Source organism: Myripristis murdjan, chromosome 16, assembly GCF_902150065.1.
Source record: "Myripristis murdjan chromosome 16, fMyrMur1.1, whole genome shotgun sequence".
Classification (NCBI taxonomy): Eukaryota; Metazoa; Chordata; class Actinopteri; order Holocentriformes; family Holocentridae; genus Myripristis; species Myripristis murdjan.
Genome location: NC_043995.1, coordinates 30,338,596 through 30,362,095, shown reverse-complemented (window position 1 = coordinate 30,362,095; position 23,500 = coordinate 30,338,596). Strand labels below are relative to the sequence as shown.

Here is a 23,500-nt window from a genome sequence, read left to right as displayed (position 1 = left end):
GTGTGTTTGCACGTCTCGCACACAAACACAGCTGCAGTTTTGCTGAAGTTGTGAAGATTTTAGCCTCCAGCAGGTCATCCTGGTTTACACAGTGTGGCTGTTTGTGTCACCCAGAACTTTTACAGTTTTCCTTTTTTGGGAGAGGGGTGTTTACTGTTTTTGTTTTTCAGGATTCGAACATCGCTGACATGCAAAGGCCTAAGTGGAGAACTAGCTTCTTAAAAACTTGGCTGTTCATTTCACCCTGAGCGAGATTTGGATGAGAAAACACACTCACCTTAACCGTGTTAATGACGAAGTGAGGCGGTGGGGTAAGAAGAGCTTCGATTGGCCCAGAGAAAGTTCAGGTTTTGGGTTTGGTCTCAGGTGGGATATCCTCCCTGCAAATGGCAAATCAAAAACTAAGACTGAAACACCAACTGGACTCAAACCTGCAGTCAAAACAGTTTTTTTTTTTTTTTTTTTTTTTTCTCAAACCAATAAGAAAAATATATTCATCTCTAATCTGTGTCAGTCCCTCAGCCTTTTAAAAGTTAAGTTTTATTTCGCTGCCAGAAAGAAGTTGCCTATTGCTCGCATTATGTCATTATTGCATCTGATGTTTTATAATGCATGAAAAGGATTTGTTTCCAAAGACAAAAAACCTGTCGCTCTCTCCTTACAAACATTTAAATATCTTTTTTTGTCACATAGTAAGTTCAGATTCACGTGTGCAGTCTGTTTGCCGTGTGAAATACAGCTGCAGAAATAATCACGGTGGCTGAGTTAAACCTCAGTGGACGGAGCCAGAGGACCACAGCTCTTCTGGCTAATAGTCCAGTAATTTTAGGCCAAAATTGGGGTCAACCCAGGACAAATTGCAAGAGAAGCAAACTCAACTGATTTTGTATCCTCAGTTTGTCCTGAGTGAGGGGAAAAAAGTCCCAAGGAATCCCATTGGTGGAAAGTTTTGAAAATCACCTCTATATGACCATATAATACCAAAAAACACTGTTTTTAACACACAGGGGAAAGGGGTTCAAAATTTTACTTTCAGATATCACTATAAAAATTCACAAGTTGATTGCACACACAAAGACAAGAAAAAAAGTCAATTACAAGTTCTCAGAATTATTCTGTTTACACATGCATATCACACATTATCTGATTGGATATGCGCTAATAAGGAATATAAGGAATAAATGCCAGAACAGATATTTAAACAGTGAATTAAAAGGTTACTATATATATAGTAACCTTTTAATTCACTGTTATATAGTAATCTTTTAATTCAAGGTTACTATATATATATAGTAACCTTTTAATTCACTGTTTAAATGTCTCTTCTGGCATTTATTCCTTATATTCCTTATTAGCGCATATCAAATCAGATAATGTGTGATATGCATGTGTAAACAGAATAATTCGAAGAACTTGTAATTGACTTTTTTTCTTGTCTTTGTGTGTGTAATCAACTTGTGAATTTTTATAGTGATATCTGAAAGTAAAATTTCGAACCCCTTTCCCCTGTGTGTTAAAAACCGTGTTTTTTGGTATTATATGGTCATAAATAGGTGATTTTCAAAACTTTCCACCAATGGGATTCCTTGGGACTTTTTTTTCCCTCACTCAGGACAAACTGAGGATCCAAAATCAGTTGAGTTTGCTTCTCTTGCAATTTGTCCTAGGTTTTTTCATAAAATGACTGGACTATAAATGACATCAGACTGAAGCCGAGTGAGACAGACAGGAGGTAAGACAGGCACTCTTACCACTAAAACACTGGGAACACAGCGTTTGAACATTTTTAAAATCCCAACGTTTACAATATTCCCACATGAGCTCTTAATTTGATGTCATGTCCCAAGCTTATGTTAGCTATTCATACTTCATAACTACTTTTTTATGGATTCTGAAAACCTTACGTGAGACCAGACGTACAGCATCTCGGACAAATATGCCAAATGTCATTTTATTAGTGGAAGAAAAAAAAACTACATTCACCCCAACCCTCTTGCTGTTTGCGTTACATGTTAATTAACCTTGTGCAATAATAACACATATATTGTCACTTAACGCTGTGTTAGATCTTTTTATCAAATGAAGTTCACGTGAACATCGCAAGTTTTGATCATCTGACCGTTGAAATGGAAAGTCTCTGCTGAAACCGGTGACACCTCCTGTAAGTGTTTACGAGAAACGGTTAATGAGTTATGAAAGGGGGCGTGGCTAAAGCGTAGGGGGGCGGGGCAAAACGTCACCAGTGAAAGTGTGTGTGTGTGTCTTAGAATTTCCAATAAGTATGGTTCCCTGCGGTAAAAACATCTTCTGGGGAGAGGCTCCCTCAGGGGTTGCATACAAGAAAGGAAGTGTGTGTGTGTGTGTGTGTACGCTCTAAAACGCACATGCATGTGGAGATCTGGGAGAGGAGGAAGTGTGGGCGTGCCTTGAACTCTATTTTATACGCTAATTAAATCCTTTTTATTCATTAATTAAATAATCACCAGCTCTTTTCTAACGGTCGGTCTGATTGGGGTTTATGAAAAGTGCCGTCAAACATCAAACAGCCAAAACTGAAGGAAAAGCATCAAAATCCATTTTGATGATCAGAGCTGAGGGGTTAGTTTTGGCACAGAGATGACCTTGTGTTTTTTTCCAGGAGTCCGAGTGAACCATCTCACTTTCCTCCCACCTCAAAAAACTGTTTTTGAGATGTTTTTTTTTTTTTTTCTGCCTCCAAAGCTGCCCTGTGTCAGGAAAGTGTTTACAAAGTAAAACTCTAAAATGCAAGCGGCCTGTTGCTGCATGTCGTGCGGCTGATGTCTTCACGTCCTGTCCGCTCTGACGCCACACAGGGGACAGAGGACAGAGAGCGTCCTCTGCCTGGCGTCTCCGCAGGACAACATCACCTCTGGACGAGCGTTTAGACCGAACGGAGGGAAGAGTCTCCACAAAATGATGAGTGACGACGGACGGACAGATGACTCACCCTTTAGTCAAAGTCTGATCTCTCTGTTTACACGCACAGAGCCGAGTCCATCACATGGTCGTGCCCGGAAACCAGAAACACTTCATGAGGCGTTTTACTCCGAACATCATGACTGAAGGATCAATGATGATAACTGCTTTTATCTCTGTGAGGCACTTTGTAACTTCATAATTAGTATTTTTATGATGCTATAATAAGTTTGTACTATAAAGTGTTAGTGCTGAACAATTTGTCCATTAATCAACTAATCAATCAACAGAAAATTACCCAATCAAAATTTTGAAAAGTGAGTAATCATTTTAGTCATTTTTTAAGTAAAGATACCAAACATCTGCTGGTTTCAGATTCACAACGTCAACATTTGTTTGCCTCTGTCTCTTTTCTCTCTTTTTTTTTTCTTTATCATGATACAATCAATACTCTGGAAACTTGTTTGGGGTGTTTTTCAATATTTTTGACATTTAAAGAGATGGAGCACAATTGATTCAGTGAACAAGGAGGCGAGATTGAGTTTTAAAATGAATCTTTAGCTGCTGCCCTGATGGAGGTGTGCATGTTTTCACAGAGACGATCAGAAACTTGGAAAACAGACAAGAGGAGCAGAACTCACCCGGAGAGCGTGTGAGGGGAGAGGAGCGGTCACACTCGGTGCTCAGGTTTCCCTCTCGCAGCCCGTCTCTCTGCAGCGTGTGTGTCAGCGCTGTCTGCCCGAAAATGTTGCAAGAAGTGACTCAAGACCGGACGGCTTGGCACCGACGCTCTCCGCTCTGTTATCCCTCTCTCTCTCTCTGTGTGTGTGTTTGTGGGAGTGTGTGTGTGTGGGGGAGTGTGTGTGTGTGTGTGTGTGTTTTGCTTAGGAATGTGGAAAATGCCAGAGGCAGCTCAGTTCTCTACTGAGAACAGCCTCCAACAGCACTTTTTTTTTTTTTTTTTTTTTTTTTCAGAAAATATCTCTCAGGCAGAAGTGAGAGGAAAACTTTCACTGCTCTCTGAAGTCTAATTGTTTGACATTAAAAATTAATAATTAAGAAAAAAAAGAAAAAAAAACTTGGCAGGGGTTAAGAAGAAGAGCTGATGAACACAATACAAACATTGTGTGTGTGTGTGTGTGTGTGTGTGTGTGTGTGTGTGCTACTAGTCAATATTCAATCGTCATTTGACAATTTTTAACTTATTAATCCGCAAGGTGAAGGGAAATATGATAAGTGCATCGTCATTTGGTTGTGTGTTTGGAATTTGAAATAGGTTTCTGGTGTGTGTGTGTGTGTGTGTGCGTGCGTGCGTGCGTGCAAGTGAGAGTAGTCACAGGCAGGATTGACATATGTAGGTGTTTTGCTGTGAGTCACCTGAAAGTGTGTGTGTGTGTGTGTGTGTGCATGTGCAAAAGTATGCATATGCATGTGTGCGCTTGTGTGTGTCTGTGTTTGTGTGTATGTGTGTGTGTGCGCGTGTGTGTGTTTGTTTCCAGAAAATGATTTTCCACACCAGCTGCACAGAGAGGGAGGGGCGGGGGCTCCCTCACTGAATTAACTGTGGGTGTGTTTGATGACAGGTTGAGCACGGAGACAGAGGGACAGGACGGTGTGTGTGTCTGTGTATGTGTGTGTGTGTGTGTGTGTGTGTGTGTGTGTGAAAAGTGCTGAGACACGGTGAGCTGGCAGGAGACAAAGACACAGTCACGATCCTGGACAATGACACCTCTTTGTTGGTGGGTGTTACCGTCAGGACTTGACTTGTGCAACACACTCCTGTAACGTCTGGTAAAAACAGTGTGATGAGCCCCGACTGACCTGCATTAGGGTTAGCTGTGTGTGTGTGTGTGTGTGTGTGTGTGTGTGTGTGTGTGTGTGTGTGTGTTTCAAGCCAAGACTTGAAGAAGCACGGGCTGTCAGGTGAAATAGATCAAGTCACTTTGACCGAGAGCTCTTAATCAAAACACTGATTTGATTTAAGAAATGATGGAATTTGCTGTGTTTTGTGTGATGTCACTGTCATTACCTGCTGTGTGTGTGTGTGTGTGTGTGTGTGTGTGTTTCACCACAGCATCACACTGACACATCCCCTCTGGCCGCCATATTGGAGGTCCTTGGCATCTGGCCAACAGTGTGTGAAGTCAGGAAGTGTGGAGAGTGTCTGTGCAGGTTTAGGGAGGAACTGATCACTTCACGGTGACTGCTGAATGCTTAAGCTAATTAACAGTGTTGGGACCAATTACTCACAAAACTAATAAGTTACAATTACTAATTACTTCTGTAAAAAAGTAATTTTGATTACTACTCAATTACTGCTGCAGAAGAGTAATTCAGTTACTTTGGAAAGTAATTTTTATGATTACTTTTTTCTTTTCTTAAATCCTCTTATTAATGCATATATTTTTGCATTGCTGTTGCAGTGTGGACATTGCTGTCAAGTTTCATCTATCATTGTCAGTGTTGGGCACGTTACTTTGAAAAAGTAATTCATTATAGTTTAAAGTGGTGATGCCAGCTTGTCCAAGTGGGGAATTGAACCCCCGGTCTTTTGTATGGCATGCAGAGACACTATCCGCTCTGCCGTCAGGGAACACATGTGCTTCTTGTAATTTGTGCTCAGTCATTCTCCATGCATGTTGATAAGTTACGAAAAACTGCAAAGTCTGACCGGTTTGAAAATTGACACACCGCTTTTTCTCCACAAGACGCACATTTTCTGAATAAGATAATAAAATAATAATAATAATAATAATAATAATAAAGCTAAAAAGATGCGGGGCTTTTGAAGAAAGATCCAGGGCTTAAGCAACTGTGATTGCTGACAGAGAGCCTGCTCGGTTGAAGCCTGCATCAGTGAGCTCAGCTACAGCCTAGTAACGGCGCATTTTATTGTCAGTAACGGTAACGGCGTTGTAACGGGGGCAACAGCAACTTCTTTGATTACTCTTTACTGATAAAAGTAACGCTGTTTATTTATAACGCCGTTACTCCCATCACTGCTAATTAATAAAACTATTTAGTGATGGGATGATTTCTCTCCTCACAATATGATCTGACACATGATTCACATTCCTGCAAACGCAAGATGCTTAACAGAAAAGTTCATGGACAAGAAAATATGGTTCTGCTCTGGACTCTGGATTTTCTTTGTGAGACACAAACCTCTCTAGAAGGCATTCGCTAAACATCGTAAAATGTACCCGATATCGCAGTTAACTTCTCTGCAGCCACAATATGTATGATTGACACGCTTCTTCATGTTCTCAGCGAGAGCCGTCATCAGAGTCTGTCAAAGTTTCCACAGCCGGAAACAAAGTTAAATACACTTCGCTGAGAAAACTGACCTTCACTGCGACCCGTCTCCTCAGGATTCATGAGCTCCATCCTGCATAACACACCTTATGTTGTGCAATATATTGAATTTCAATATCTTGTCCCTGTTAACCACCACCCAGGGCCGTCTCAAGGAATTCGGGGGGCCCAAGCAAAATCGACTTAGAGGGCCCCCCTTTCCTCGGCCGCCGCTGACACCCCTGGACCACAGAAACATAAAACTTTTTCATTTTTTGTGGTTGCAGAAATCACACACTTGGCTGGTGGGAGCCAGTGGCAGGCTACTCTCAGCAACTAGTGAGGAGGGGCCCCCTTGTGTGTCGTTGCACTTTCATCCTGCATTGAGCATCACAGAATTTAAAGGGGCACTCACACAGTTTGTCGTTGCATTTAGTTCAGAACCAGTCGCTGCCTGGGGGCCCCCGGCCAGCTCGGGGCCCCAGGCAATTGCTTGGTTTGCTTGCCTTGTTGCTACGGGCCTGCCACCACCATCTTACTGTTGACGCTGATTATTCTCCAGCAGATACGTCCAGTTCAGTCTCATCAGTGGTGGCTGCTATTTGCAATGGAAGAAAATCGGAACACACTCGATGCAGAATCAGGATCACAACCTGAAAAGGTAAACCACCGATTTCACCGGCTGATCTTTGCGATTTAATTGAGCGGCGTGTCAACAGAGGAAGTCCTGTGTCAATATGGAGATATTGACTATAAAGCCTCGATCAGACGTGGGACTGACGGCTGGTGTTGGCCGGCTGTCAGCTGGACGCTTTCTGAGGAAGGAGGAAGTTACCCCCGAAACTGTCAGAGGTAAACAACATCCCCTTTTCACTTATGTGTGACCGAAAAACAAAAACGTATTGTTAGTGAAAAGGAAGACGATTTACTTGAGCGGCCTTTATTACTAACGCCCCTGAGCTTTGGAACACACTACCTTTGGACATCAGGGAAGCCAGCTCACTAGACATCTTTAAAAGAAGATTAAAGACCCACCTTTTCACTCCAGCCTTTAACTAGCTCCTATTTTATTCCACACTGTTGTCTTTTATTGTTTTATTTGCAACTTTTGTCTTATTTCAAATTTTATTTCAATTTTAGCCTTTTCTTTTTAATTCCACCCTGTGCTGTGTTTTATTCTTTCTAATGTTTTATTTCATGTGTTTTCAAATGTTCTTCTTTTTATTGTGAAGCACTTTGAGCTGCAACTCTTGTATGAAAGGTGCTATACAAATGAAGTTTTATTATTATTATTATTATTATTATTACATGATGAATGTGTTCAAACTGACGGCTGTTGACTCGCTGCCCAAGTGAAACGTGCAGATTAGTCAATAAGAGCAAGCGGGGGGAGGGGTTTACTTCTCAAATGGTGCTGATGTGACACCTCTGACTGATGGGCTGACTACCGGCCGCTGTTCCAGTCCATTTCTGATTAGCGGAGCTGACTGCTGGTTTTGCCGCCTCGGTGCGCGGCGCTCTCGACTCTAACGCCGGCGCTGTGACAGGCCGAGGTCGAGGCCGCGGCGTCGAGAGAGAAAACGGAAACTCTGATAAAAACTGACACCAGAAATGACGAGCGGAGGCCTCATTTCTGTTTCGTGTCAGGCGGCGGGTTCAGACGGTGAACGGGCCGCAGCCTCTCACCACGTCTCACCAGCAGATGGCGCCGAACTGAACCTTCCCCGCCTCGATAGGCAGCTCCAGCCGAGCGTCGACCATTTTGTGCTCCGTGTTATCTGCACATTTCCACGATATTCTGCTCGAGTGAAGTCCCACAAACACCCGTACACCCCCTGTCCTTGTCATAAACTGGAGGTTAAACTTTATTGCAAATTGATATGCACACTGTATTCTCCCTCCCTCCCTCCCTCCGTCTGTCTGTCTAGATTACTTGAACAAATGCCTGGGTGGATTGGGGGCACTGCCAGCAGCAACATAAAATACTACACTTGGAAAAAAAAAAAAAAAAAAAAAAAAAAAAAGGACAACATGAAAGGAACAGAAACAGTATAAACACTTCTCTCAGCATCTCAAATGAATTAAATACATAATTCCGTACACTTTATTTGAATACTTTATTAATTTTCACCGCACATGTTCAGTTCAGGGAAACACATGTCATTATGGATTTGTTACATGAATATCTATTGCACTATAGATATGTTATTTAAAAATACATGTTATGAGGTGGCATTAGACTGGCATGGCGCCGATATAAATCTCTTTTTTTTTTTTTAATAGAGTTTGGCATGTTACTTTTAAAATAAGATATATCAAGACACAGAATTTTGGCACACATCATGTACAGTACTTGACACTCAAAAAACCCCAGAGCAAAACAAAACAACGACCCACTTTACTCGACGTCGATTCATTTGGAGCAGATGGCACGATTTACCTAAATGGTTTCCTGAAGGCAAATCAAGAGCTTTGCTTTGAAGGAGAGTCGCCTCTCAGGCTGTCGGATGCGAGCGGACCGCAATCTGAATTCGATGTAGCAGCCGTGCGAAGGACTCGAACGTGGCGGAGAGACGAGATGTTTGATGTTTTAAATCCGTGTACAAGCCAAAGGGGCGCGCGGACATTAAAGCAAAGACCTGTGGCGTTGAGGATGACCGGTGAGTAAAGTGCAGGATGGCGAAGAGAGAGAGAGGCGCCGGCTCCTCGCGACGGCCTCGGACGACAAACACCATCGGCTCCGACACGAGGTCACACTGCAAAAACTCAAAATCTCACCAAGAATATTTGTCTTATTTCAAGTCAAAAATGTCTTATTTCTAGTCAAAATATCTCAAAATTTTCACTTTTTCCACTGGCAAATTTTGCCAATGAAACAAGCAAATTTTCATTTGTTTCAAGTGAATTTTCACTTGAAACAAATGAAAATTGTCTAAAAACAAGTTACTTCTGAGGTGATCATGTCTTATTTTAAGTGTAATGAGATATTTTGACTAGAAATAAGACATTTTTGACTTGAAATAAGACAAATAATCTTGGTAAGATATTGCGTTTTTGCAGTGCATCGGTCTCACCGGCGAAACGGAGAGCTCGCACCACGCGGCGGCAATGGCCGACAGCGCCTCATTACGCCCTTATTAGCCTCGGCTCGAGCTTGAGCGTCTCTGCACGGCTTCCCATCACAGCTTTCTTACTTCGAAATGCAACGGCACAAACAATAAATAGGTGCGATTACACAGGAAAATGGCTCTTTGCATGTGTGTGTGTGTGTGTGTGTTCTCTTGGTTACCTGCCAGACTGGCTGGTAGCATTGGCTAATTTACCTAATTTAATATTTACCAGCTAATTGGCCGGTGGCTGGTGTTAATTTCCCGTCCTGTTGGTGACAAAAAGACAGAGATTAATATGCATGATGGGCTTGTGTTTGTTTCTGTTTGTGTGTTTGTGTGTGTGTGGGGGGAAGACTGCTCACAGGAATATGCTCCGAGCGTGCGTTGGGGGGAAAAAAAGTCATGTTTGGGATAAGAAAGTATGCGAGCTGAGGAGCGAGGGGACTTTGCAGAAGGAACCGAAGAAGCGGGAGCGCGGGGCGGATGAGGCGGCTCAACACAGCGTCGTTTTGGCACAGTCAGTAGCCCGCGTCAGTGCAATGCAGCAAGCAGATCCTCAATCCTGTGCACGCAGCAACACACACACACAACCGAGCCCGGAGAGAGACACCCCGAGCCTGGACTCTCTCACACACACACACACACACACATCTCGATGTAAACTTCCTGCACCCGCAACGTGGACTTGTAGAACAGAGTCTCTCCTCGCGGTGCGTGGCGAGCTGCCTCCATCGTGTAATTAGCTATTAATGACATTTCTGTCAGTGCGGTTAGCTCGGCACGGCCAGATTTATGTAACATTACTTGATGGTAATTTTCAAAGCTCGGGAGGACATGCTAATCCATTGCATAATTCATCACTGAACAAGCCTACTTTTTCAGTCGGCTCATTAGTATTCATAAGGTTCGGCGCACCACTTGTGTCGGTGCTGCTGAAGTAGTACAACTGCATTGTTATTTTTTTTTTTTTTTTTTTTTTTTGCAATCAGCTTTGCACCTCAGTCAGCATGCACGAGCATTGGTAATATCTAATCTGAGGTCGGGTTACGAGCGCTTGGGTGAAAAGATGCTGCAGGATTTTATTTTATATAATTTTATTTTGTGTGTGTGTGTGTCTGTGATTTTTAATCCTGCAAGCCCCTATCCCTCCCTCTCTCTCTCTCTCTCTCTCTCGTCAGACTGTGGCTGCTGCTGGTTGTGGTTGCTGCTGCACTTCAGTGAGGGATCTTGTCGAAATCTGTCAAGCCTTTTGTTTCACAGCATAGAGATACAAGTATGAAAAATAACCATTTTTTTAGGATATCTGCACCAATGTCCCTGGGGAGAGAGGCAAATGTGAAGCACTCAGTGGCGAGGCTCACATTATAGGTGGTAATGGCTCAAATCTGATTTTTTTTTTTTTTTTTTTTTTTTGCCTACATGTGACCCAGTTTTGACTGTTTGTCAGCAGTTTGAACACCAGAAAACACAAGGAAACTAAAGCTTTTCTATTCTGATTCGGGCCACATTATTTCAACATCTTCCTAATATGTGTCTGATATGCAGCAACGTGACCGGAGTCTGACTGGTCAGACTGGGATTCATGTGGTTTGTCACTTCGTCGCGGTGCCCTTCAGAAAAAGATGCAGACGACGACGGCAACCGTGGGAGTCGGCGTCTTCACCAGCCGACCGCGCTCGAAGTGACGCTCGACGCCTCGTCACTGCAAATTGACACTTGGACTGTAATTTCACTCTCAGCCTCCGTGATTTGCTGTCATTACAGATGAGATGTCATCTGTTGTCATGCAGGTCGTCTCAGGCCAGAGGTCCCTACAAACCGATGTCAGATTTTCTACCAAAAAAACTGAAAACCTGTGATTTTTGCGTCCTCGTTTTTTTTCTTCCACACCACAGTTCTTGTTTTTGGACACAAGCACATTCTAGCGTTTGATTAATAACATTCAGCCTAATAAGCGACTTCTCTGAAATGTTTCTGCTGCTACTTCACACAACCTTTACAGAAGTTCGGCAAAAGGCCCCCTTCACATTTTTCCGGTATTCTTGGTGTGCGTTTTCGAGCCAAACTGTGATGCAAACCAAACCGTGGCTTACAGATTTTGACCCTTTGAAAAGGTGAACTGGCAAAACCACTGATGTTGGTCACTTTCCAAACAGGAATGAGAACAGTGAAGATAACAAAAAAAAAAAAAAAAAAAAAAAAATCAGATCTGAGCAAAATGTAGGACTTGGGCACTCAGGCCTGTAATGTGAACACAGCCACTGGTTACATCAACATGTTATTAACTATGGCATTAAACCCCGAACCATCAAGACAAACCGTCACATACGTAGGCAGCAATGGTAGGAATCAGCATTGGCGGAGCAATAAAATACATAACATACTTCACGGGTATAAGTACAAGCCTTTTTTTTTTTTTTTTTTTTCTCCTGACAAACTACGAAATGCAACTCGACTACATCGTCTGTGCAGTTCCTTGTTCGCTTCGCCTGCCCTTGTAAATGATCATGAAAGTATATATTTATTGAAAATGCGTTCGCGGAACACCTTGTTCACATCTTTATGCACTGTCGGGCCGGCGGAGACGGGGAGTCACTCATCCCCGGTCGAGGAGGGATCGGACAATTTGTGATGTCAGTAACGGATTAAGGGGCGCCTTTGTCAGCGTCGGCTCGGCTTCCCAGCGGCTGACAGATACTTGGGATTTCTCCGGCTTTCGCTCTGGCAACATGCCGCCAACATACCCTGAAGTCTCAAAAAAAAAAAAAAAAAAAAAAAAAAAAAAAAGATAAATTCCACTGTTGGTTTTTGAAAATAACTTGCAACCAATATCTTTTTCTTATAAATGAATAAACAGAAAATACGACTGACTGCCACACTCAGAGTGGAGTTGATAGACACAGTGATGGTGATGATTATTCTTTGACTGTTATTGTTTCACTTGAGATTTTCCTTCTGAAATGTGTTCATTTTACAGGGTGGGCTTATTCAGGTAAATTTGCGTCAAAAAAGTGGGGGGGGATAGACGCTGTCGCACATTCCCGTGCCGCAAGAGAGCGAGTGCTTTGCTCCGGTGCTCTGGGGGGAGAGGATGAAAAGCGTGTAAAAACAACGGACAAAGCTGTGAACAAGGCGTAATAACGATGTCTGATACCATCTGATAAAAAGATGCAAAAAAAAAACACGGCCTTGTCTGAGGAGGAGGTGCTGAGACACAGTGATGTTCGAGAATGAGCTCTTGCCCATCCGCCTACTTCCTGTCAAAAAGCTGACACTTCCTCCCAGCGTTTTCGTTCAGACTCAGCCGCACCAATTATAGCGCCGAGTCCAACCGGGTCTGCAGTGTTCTGCCTCAACTGCAAAATTGTGCTTAGGGGTATTATATGTCCCAGAAGTGTTAAGGCTTTTTAAATCTCAATACCAGACATTTTTTCTAAATACTAATGAGCTATACTGATGGAGTTCAACAAGATGTATGTGTAGATGAGAGAGCAGTATTAAAGGTTTACATATTCACAAATAAGCACAATCAAGTAGATTTCAAAATAAGAGAAACGGTAAAAAGAATTGGCCTGGTATTGGTGTTTCTTTTTTTTGCCCGACTCATAGGATTGATCTTTTGAGTCAAGAGAGGCAAGGTTCGCAAAGCACTTATCGTTGTTGAATCTAGATAAAATTCTCAAGACAGCAACCCCTAGCCACGTGAGTTTGAATATTACCGTATGCGTTTCCAAGTTCTGATGCATACAAATTGTTGAGACAGCTTGCAAAAATGTTGTTTTACACTGAGAAATAATGAATCGGATCATTCATTCCCTGGCATTTTCCGGACTGAAAGGATATTTTTTTGTTTGTTTGTTTTGTTTCTTTAAATTTGTACAGGGGGGAAAAAAGGGCAAGAAGGAAAAGTGAATCGAAGTCACTGTACAGCCCAACCACTTCAATGCTCTGCGAACCTAACCTTGTACCGGCGGCTCCTCGTCTTTCCTGTCATCGGGAGCCAATAAGGATGAGGGGGTTAGCATTAGCATTAGCTGCAGTTACAGGAGCCACAGGGCGGCTGCGGCGAGCAGGAGCGACGGCCCCAAGGTGGAGGCCAGGGAGGCCGCCAGGGGCCCGCCGTTGTACACCAGCCTGTAGGAGATGACCTCCACCCTGAATCCGTCCTCGGTGGCCATGCAGCGGAAGACGCCCTCCTTTAGGGGCGTGTCCACAACGGGTCCCAGGACGCAGGAGTCCCCAGAGAACACACAGGGGTAGTCCCTCTTGCAGTTGTCCTTCTCCCAGCGGTAGGTGGCGTGGAAGGAGCGCACGGGGCACGGGAGGAAGACGGAGGTGTTCGACTGCACCACCACTTCTCTGGGGGAGGTTTTACGCTGCTTCAGAGCTGCAGGGGGGCAGAAACGAAGAGTTTTACTCCAAAATAAGAGGTCTGTCTTTTGAAAGATCCCATGAAATGGCATCTTACTTTCTTGATTTTCTCACTGATCCTTCATCTGACTGAGGTTAGAGTTTATACCTAAATTATATGATAAATCCACGGTGCTGTCCGTGGTGCTGAAGTAGCAGAGGGATTTGTAGTTGATCTGATTGGATTGGATCTGTAATATTCCCCAAATTATGTACTGTAAACACTTAATTCTATAGTAAATTGTGGCCTGTATACTCTAAAGAGCAGCGTCGCCTTCATGATCAAAGAGACAAGAGGCAATGTGTCGTCGCAGAAGAGCAAGAGGATCATAGAGACACACTGCTGCCTGCTGTGTTCCTATAATATTCCTATAATATCCCTGTAATATTTCCATGATCATTCGGTAGCGTCTGTGCTGCTGAAAATACACGTCTTAGGGGAGGCATGACCACAGATACAGTTTTTATTAGAGACGTTAGAGCAGCTCATGTGACTGAGGAAACTAACCTGCACTGACTTACTTACATAGTTCGAGGTCAGGTTTATACCATAAAAACGATGGTGTGTTTTGAAAAAATGTGCATTGTTAAAATGCCCTTAATGTCCACAATCCAATCACAAACATCATATCAAGAATGAAGTTTAAAATCCAGTAGGATATCAGATATGGAGAGAAACAATCATATTTGATGGAACTGGTGGAGAGGGTGGGATTATAAAAAAAAAAAAAAAAATCTGATGGGTTTATTGATCGAAACTTTTACCTATGCTTGCTGGTGGAGCATGATATCACTCTTAAAGATTTTTATTTTTTTCCAAAAGGTAAAAGCGATGGAAGGTTATTTCATGGGGACTTAAAATACTAAGTGTGATACTGACAAAATACCTGTGGGAATATTGTTTAAGTCGATAATAGCAATGTAAGGTAATCTATTCTGCTTTCTGTCTCTATCGCTGATTGATAAAACAACACAGCCGTTCAGCCTGTAACCAGTTCTTGTTATAGTTTTTGTTCCGCAGTGCATATGTCTTGTTTTTTGAATGGAAACTTTAAAATAAAGAATAATAACAGAATAAAAAATGAGAAAAGTTTTGTGAAAGTGATTGGTTGCATGGATTTGCATTTGCATTTCAGCGGGCCTCGCTCTTCGGGTTCCCACAAACAGAAAAGTAACTCGAGATCTGGCGCTGTAAACGTTCAGTAGCCGACCTAAAAGTCCCTCGTTTGGGAGATATCAGTTAAAAGATTCAAACGCATTTCTCTTTAAAGTGCAGTATTATTTCCCAGGGAGTTAGACCGAGGCTTGTTACTGTAAATGGATCCATAGGCACGACTGTGACACCACTGACACAACAGGAAATATATGCAACAGAGAGAGCAGATCACTTGGGGAGATACCCTTCCCGTCAGAGGGGACTAATTGTCAAGATTAGTCGAGGTTATAACTTGGCTTTGAGCTTTGAAGCAGGGCAAGCTTTGATATAAAAAACTCTCCCCGTGGGTTTGTGGACTCTGCTCAATTATATGATAATCATCTTTTGACTGTAGCTGCTCAGAAAAAGTTCCTATTTTGGTTTAATTAAGATACAGAGAGAGTGGAGAGAGCAGATAGGCACTCACCGGCAGCTTCCCCGCAAACGGAGGCATTCGACTGGTCCAGATTCTGAGTGAGTGCCCTGTTGGAAAATAATAGAGAGAGAAAGAATTAGCGGCAATACGTGGCTTTACAGATGGCTGGCTTATGAACCTCACATCAGCACAGACTCTATTACTCTCAAATTAAAACATGTGCAGACAAATGATTCAACAATGTGCGAGGAAGAAAGGTGCCGATTGAGCCACCGGCTTATTGTTGCGCGCTTGTGCCGTCCAAGAACAATTTAATACTTCCGATTTCACGCCCTCACTTGAACTGAGGACTCACAGGATCCTTTGGAGCGAGAACAATAAGTCCCAACCCGGTGAAATTCGGTCAAAACTATTACATAAAAATGCACGGCTGTCGATATTGGTGGTTTCTTTCTTTCTTTCTTTCTTTCTGTGCAGTGAGGGTTTACATGATGCTTTATAGTTGGAGCAAGTTTCATAGCTGCAGGGCGTGAGAAATCAATCGCAAATCCAATGCTACAATTTCAAAACTGCATGCTTGTCAATCTGAGCGCGAGGAGGTTACTCTAAATTCCTGGAAAGAAAAAAAAAAAAACACTCACACGCTTATTGAAGATTTGTGCCTCAGATCTGACAGCACTGACAGCACAGTGGTTTTGAAATTGCCTTCGCGTGCAGTCACACGGAAGACCCTGACCTCTTTCAAAGTAAAAGTCGGCCTCGTCAGCCCCTGCAGAAGCCGAGCAGAAGCTCTGCAGGAGTGACATCATGTCTGATCATACCCGGTGCTGATGTTGTATCCAGGGGGGATGGCGATGCACCTCCTCCTGGCCCTGTCCCAGCCGCAGTACGGATCCCGAGAAAGGATGCACTCCCTGCATGTGTCGCCATAGCGACTGCAGTCAGCCAGCGGCAGTCTCTGGACCTCCATCGCTGTGCCAACATAAAGATGGCCCTGCATAGGAGAATATAGGCTATGTAGTGAGAACAAATGGGATGCTTGTTTTATGATGAAACAAAACTGGATCAGAAACTACGGTTCAAGTGTTATGAGCTTTTGAAGTGTGATATCTAGGCTAATATTGTTAGACTGCCAGTATTTTTTAACCAGTTTTGAAGCAGTTTCATGACAAAAATGAAAGGTTTTCAGTGTTGTATTCTATAAATGTATTACATCCATGATGGAAAAGCATCTGAGACACATATTTAAACTATTACATGACATTAAAACTCATTGTCACAGATGAAATTTTAAGATTTACAGCATAATGAAATGAATAAAAGAAAAAAATATACAGGAAATTCATTTTGCTTCAGTTTTTATAGACTGTCTGTCTGTACTTGTGGACGGAGAGGAGCCATGTGGTCCACATGCTGATTCAATATCTGATTTTTAATAAAAGGCCAATACGGGCCTCATTTATCAAGAGCCCCATTGGGAATGAACTGAATTAGCCTGATCCCTTCTTTTTCACATCATCACATTCAGCTCCTCCGTTCACGTCCTCTCCAGTAACCTCTCAAGGTCGGGGCGGCGGCCCAGAGAGGTTTCCAGGAAAAACACGACACGAAGCGTTTGACCGCCCTGGAGCGCGGTGCCTCGTACCTTCTGGGGGTCGATGGCCATGTTTAGGACGGGACCCTCGTTGTTGAACAGAGAGTACTGAGATATGATGAAGGCCTCCTCGCTGGTGTGAAGAACTTTGAGAACTTTGCCTTGTTCTGTTGGAAGAGACAGGAAAAGGAAGCACAACGTAAACACAGGGGAGACTTTTTTTTTTTTTTTTTTTTTTTTTTTTTATCTTAATGCCAGAGTCCATGTTGACTGTCCAATTTATTGTTTTGTCCCTGCAGCTGTCCCAGCGGGGCGGCTCTCTTTGCATCAGTCAGCCCAAAGTTTCCTGCATTTTTCTTCCCTAATAAGAGTTTTCCCTTGAACGCAGTGGGAATATGAAGTTGGCGTTGCTGCGTAGGATTGGCTTGCGGTGTCTTTCTAAAAAATGCAATTTTGTGTCTTGTGCTTTCTTTTGTTTTTCTGTTTCCACTTTGTCATATTTCTGTATTTTAATCTGTTCTGTGATGTGTGACTGTTGATTAATTAAATTTAGGTGGGCTCATTCTCTCTCTCTCTCTCTCTCTCTCTTTCCTCTGAGACAAGCTCTCTAAATAAACTTGAAGAGATATCATAGGTCTTCCAAACACACACGCGCACATCTGCACACACACACACACACACACACTCACACTCACACACCCACACAGACGCTCAGGTGTCACGTCTTAAAATGTGTGCTTTTTTAGTTTTCTCTTGTTTCTCCTGTCTGTATTTATGCCCTCCGTTGCTTTGTAAATCCCTTTGACAAATCTTAAATAGCTTCCACTCTCAGGCAGGCTGGAGGGCCCAAGGAAAAATGGCACACAGGAGTTTTTAGGTATACAAATATTTCTGGGAGGCAGAGCGGCTCTGGAGGCAGAAACGCTCTCATTGGTTGAGTCGAAGCGCAGCGAGCGGCGCCGGAGGACCGCAGTCGTGTCAGGAGGTGACACGAGCCCGAAGCCCGGCGAAGACGACGGGAAGTAAGCCAACATCACTCTTGTTGTTTACTCCCACTCTTCTTCTAACCTCCAAACAATCACTTCAGCGTTTTAAACGGCGCCTGTAAAAAAAAAAAGACGGTCCAGCTCATTGTCTCTTTTGTCGCGTCTCTCTCAGATTATTATGAGAATACGACGACAGCGATACCCTCTTTTCTCATTTTCTGAAACCTTCCTCTGTTGCATGTTGACGCACTTCCTCGCTGTAATTAGCGGCCCACGTCCTTGCTGACGCCCGGACTTCTTCCCCTCTTCTCCGCGCGCTTCAGACCCTCTCCAGCTTGTAGGCGCGCGCAGATAACATCCCTCATTTTGACCAATTTATTCTCATCTGTTCTTTTTATCCTGTCTAGTGCAATTTTCAAGCGAGCGTTAACTGTTTCCCTTTTCCTTTTCTATCAAAACAGTGTATCAGCATAATGATAGGAGCCAAAAAAAAAAAGGGAGGGGAAAAAGAGGCAACAATGCTGAACTCATGTATCTGCCGGATGAAGCTCTTTTTTTTTTTTTTGTTGTTGTTGTTTTTTCTTAACTTATTCAGGGAAGGTTTGCTGAGCACGCATGTTCCTTTCCAGCCTTTGTAGCCTTTTCCCAGTATCTTTCTCCACACCGATCCAGTCTCATACACAGTGGAGTAGTTAGGGTTAAGTTTTGCTCGAGGGCACAAGATCATTTTTTTTTTTATCATGGGGGACTGAATCCATTCATTTGTTTCCCCATCTGGTACAAAGATCCCGGCTTCCCTAAACTCTAGAGCCACCAGTTCTTTTATATTAGACCTGTGACAGCTACACTCATTCACTTTTCCCTCGATCATAATTTCCCAGCCATTCACCACCAACCTGCCTTTCCAACCTCCAGGCTACTGCCACCTCAACCCGTCAGAACGCACGAAAAATACAGCTTGTGATCTCAAATCTTAAGTCAACTCAAAACAAGTGTATTGTTCTGACCTCCGGGGGGAGTGGTGGTGGTGGTGGGAGGGTGTTCGCCGCCGTATCAGCCGCGTGATTGAGGCGAGGTCCGAGCAGATTTATTTTTCTTCTGGTGCTCAACGTGTCAGTGAGTTACAAGAGGAAAAGAAAGCCCTCGCTGCCGCCCGCTCCCTCGTTCCATTTCCCCACAGTCCCCCGGCCTCGCACGCTCACTGCCCCAGTTTCTCCTCCGGACACCTCGAGGTTTCGCGGCTTGTCACGGCTCCATCACCGCTTTCGCTGCCAGTGACACGTTACGGCGAGCGGGGCCGCGGGACTCGAGCTCCGTCTCAGGCTTCGGCTTCAACACTACACTTCCTGCAATTTGTTTTGACTCAGTCGTGTTTTAGTCTACTGATTATTGATCTGGCTTTTTCTCACTTAACTAGAATATTTGAAAATGGGTCATTTTATTGGTGTTTTTTTTTCCCTGGGACTAAAACATTTTAAGTGGTTTCATTTATAATGTTCGTCAAATATCTATTTTGTCCATTTCTATGCATTAAGTTGCTGGATAGAGATTTACATACCAATTTATATTTATATTTTATAGTTTCCAGCCTGTTTTGGTCCTGGTCTTGCACAGGACTCAATTTGTTGGATTTGTTGGATCTGGCTTTGTCTCAAAACTGCCTGGACTGTTTCTTAACTTGGCTCATTTTTTTTTTTTTTTTTACTAAAGCAGCTTTGGCCACAGTATGAAGGTCAAGGTCATCTTTATCATCCCCAAGGAGCAATTTGTTGCACAGCCAGTGGTGCATACAATCATAATCCACAACCAACACACTAACGATTCACACAAAAAAACATAGAACTACGTAATGTTACTCAAAAGACCAATAGCACCGTGGAAATTGAGCTCCTAAATCTCTTGGTCCTGCATCTTGGCAGATTATAACTGCGAGCAGATGGAGGCGACCTGAAGTCAGAGCCTTCTCCGCAGCTCTGACGTTTCACACCTGGGAGAGGTCCTTTAGGTTTGTGCCTGCCACTGTACTGCACAGTCGAACAATTCCCTCTAACCTGTTCCTGTTTTTCAAGGTAAGTGACCCAAACCGGCAAATAAGAGAGAGGCTTAGAACAGACTCACGATCAAATGGACTGGCGGCCCCCCGGGAGCCACAAGGGGCTTCAGCGAAACTGATGAGGCTGACAGGAAAATGCATGAGAGACCCGAGAAGGCACGATTAACTTTTCTGGTCTCTGATTGAAACCAAGCAATCTGACTATCTGCCAATCCCGGGTCCCAATCTAATATCTTGGTCATTACATTTTTTAAATTGAAAACAACTGCGTGGTGAAAGCATCGCTCAGATCGATTTGAAATCAGTAAAATCAAATTAATGAAGACACAAAAGCCTAATACATAATAATACAATAAATAGCCTACAGCATGGCTGCATTTTTTATCTGAACAGTCTTTTGTCTTTGTTACTGTGTTCAAACACTAATTGCCAAAGCAGCTCTGTTGCTGCCGCCCCTTGAAATACTTGCATTGCAAGCATAACACAACGCTGCTGGGCTGCCTTCTGTCTGCGATTTAAAATAACTGCACACTGAGGCTGCAGCTTCCTCAGACCACGGCTGCTTTCAAAACGGGATACTACCCATACTATATGCATGTATACAGCATATATGTGTGTGTGTAAGTAGGACATCGACACTGAACATGCACATTGGAGGTGAGACATTTTTATAAGTGATTGCACATGCATTGTAAATATCACCACAGCCAAGATGTACGCCTCAAGATAAATGACCAAGTGCAGCCAATCAATACAATAATCAAGCCACCAAAAGCACTCCAGTCTATTCTTTTTAACTTGTATCAACTGAAAATAAACCACATGAATTCAAAAGAAACAAAATACTTTCTTTGACGAAGCCAAACATGAAAACACAATGAAAGCAAGTCACATGAACCTGAAAGTAATGTAGTTATTGTTTGAAATAAACACCGCAGGCACCTAAATTCAGGCTGTCCAATGGAATATTCTGTCACTTTGCACATGTGAAGATGTTCATCGGGTTAAATGAGTTAATTCCAGTTTTAACTCGGTAAAACGGTGTGACACCATCCTGTCAGTTTCCCCTGATTCTGGGTCAGCACATTAAACCGAACACATCCGACTCCTCCTCCTCCTGCAGCATCTAAACACGTCGCTTTGCCAGACGACTGTGACCAGAATATAGGCGATGTGGCCCCACGTGGGAGGGGGAAATTGGATGAGTAATCCTCTCTCCTCCCCTGACAGCCACTCTGAAGGTGCCCTTGAGCATGGCACGTATGGTCCAGCTGCTCGGTGGCTCGCGGGCTCCAAGGTGTTGATATGAAGCTATGACACTGAACCAGGAGGTTGGGGAAAAAAAAACAACAACACAAATAGGCAAACACACATAAATAGAGAGAGACAGACTCCTGAGCTTAGTGGCATCCAGAAATTAGGATATCAGTCCCCTCGCCAAGACCCAACCTGTCAGTCCTGTAACACGACAAGATGATACTTTCCCAGACTGATAAAAATAACTTGAAACAGCCGGTGAGTCACGGTGTAAACAAAACATTCGGTACAGTGAGGTGATGGTTTTGCAGCCGAGGGCGCCGTACTACTGGGTTTTGACCCGTTCCCCGAGCTCCAAGCGCAACAAGAACCCCTTTTAACTCGGCCGGCGCGGCAGCCAAAGATATGTGATGTTCGAAATATCAGAGATGTTCTCCTCTGCCAGGCTACCAGACAGATATCAAGCTTCGCCTCTTCTCTCACAAAGATTAACGTGAGCTATTTGTGTCTCCCGGCCTCTTTCTGAAGTGTATTTATTGTAACTTCCATCGGCGTGGGGGAGATAAACGCACCAAGGCTGCACAAAATGCATCTGGTTAAAACGTCACTGTCGCTGGTCTCAAGGTGGTTACTTCAGCTTTTCAGATCGGTTTGATGCAGAAATCCACCGAGAAGAACCGTCAGTCTCACCAAAGTTTGGATTATTTTAAGAAGGGAGGTTCTCTCCATCATTCGCACGGATACAGGAGCCGTTTGAAACTAATTACGCAGATGGATGAGCTTTACTTATTACAAGCCTGTGAATATTTATCGCCGGTGTTTGAAGTGAAGGTGATGCAATATTGAACAGGAATAAAAAGGAGCGCCATTAATCAGGAATAAAATAGATCAGTGGATTTAGAGACCTGCAATTTTAATTTTAGAGAATAATCTGTTTTACAAATCGCGCAGGAGGAAGCCGGAGCACGTCTTTCTTTTCCTTTTCACCAGAGGAAGAAAGAAAAAAAAAACAAACAAAAAAAAACAAGGGAAACATTTTGTTGTCGGCGTGTTGCAGGCAGATCTCCAGTACAACCTGTTCCCCAGTACAAGTCAAACTGCTCCAGTTTCTTTTTAGGCCAACACAGAGGCCCATGGCGGCTCACGGCTCTCGCGCACGCTTCTCCTCCCATTACTGACACAGTTAGCAAAGCCCACAGCGAGAGGCCATCATCCTGTCTCCTCACACATTGTTTTCACGGCTATTCTTAGAAGCAGCCCAGAACCGCTTAGTGAATGACAAGTACACATCCGCTGCAGCCGCCGCAAATCATGCTCAAAAAGATGACATTTTACTCATCTTTTGGCAAACTTCAAAGTGGCAGGATGCTCTTACCCGCGTGAGCATATGATCTGTCAGGGTTGCCATAGTAATCTATCTAAGAGAGTGATACACCAGGCCAGTTTTGGAGGAGGACCGCGACGGGCGACAGTGCCTGCCGAGTTACCTCAGCACTGCCGCTGCGATCCGAGGAGCGTCTTGCGAATCCTTGCAGCCAGGAGTCGTCCTAATCCAGTTTGACCTTGTGCGTCTCGCTGCACTACAACGCTCTGCTTGCTGTGTTGGTGATCTAGGAATTTAAGGTTACTGTGCCACGGCGTGCTTTGTCACACTGGATAAGAGCATCCGCTAAATGACTGGTTATTTTCTTTTTTTTTCTCTCTCTGGGTTGCCATAGTAATCATCGTCCATCGGGTCGCCTCGGCGCCGCTGGGAACTTTCGAATGTTGGGCATCAAATTTCCGTCAGCCAAAAAAACGAGCCTGGCACATCGGCACACTTGGCCTCATCTCAACGTTCCTGTTCTTCCCCCGCCGCCACGACTGAGCCACTTCTGAGTTATTTAGAGGAGCGGCGTGCAGCATCTTAACATGAATAAAGCATCGCCGCGTTGATTGTGAGACATCAGCGTAATTAGCGGGAATGAGACAATCACCGAGAAGCCTGTCAGCCTTGAGAGGAGAGGGAGCGTCACCGCGCTAAGCAGCCGGCGGTTTCTTCTTAGTGCAAACGGCGCCGAGGCGTTCAGTGCCTGTGGTGACATACGAGCCAATTCAGCAGAGGTCCACCACGCACCTCTGCAATGATTTCACCTTGTTAACATTATTTACAACCCGGGTATCACAGCTGAAAAGCAAAATCCAAGCAGAAAGACGTCATCACCGCCCATACAAGCCGACTTGTCATAAACACTGGGGAAATAACAAAATAATAATTTGATTTGGCCGCATTCAACAGCCTACCATTG

At 43.7% G+C, this 23,500-nt stretch overlaps 1 protein-coding gene across 1 annotated transcript in view; it reads right to left on the bottom strand.

The window, feature by feature from the left end:
* Positions 1-13,249: 13,249 nt before the first annotated feature.
* Positions 13,250-23,500, bottom strand: part of LOC115373584 (semaphorin-7A) — a 36,884-nt gene continuing 26,633 nt past the window's right edge. The window contains exons 11-14 of the mRNA XM_030072069.1: positions 16,968-17,083; positions 16,144-16,316; positions 15,374-15,429; positions 13,250-13,728 (exon numbers count right to left, since the gene is read on the bottom strand). Coding sequence (XP_029927929.1) covers positions 13,382-13,728; positions 15,374-15,429; positions 16,144-16,316; positions 16,968-17,083 — 692 coding nt within the window. The 3' untranslated portion in view covers positions 13,250-13,381. The remainder of the gene's footprint in view (positions 13,729-15,373; positions 15,430-16,143; positions 16,317-16,967; positions 17,084-23,500) is intronic.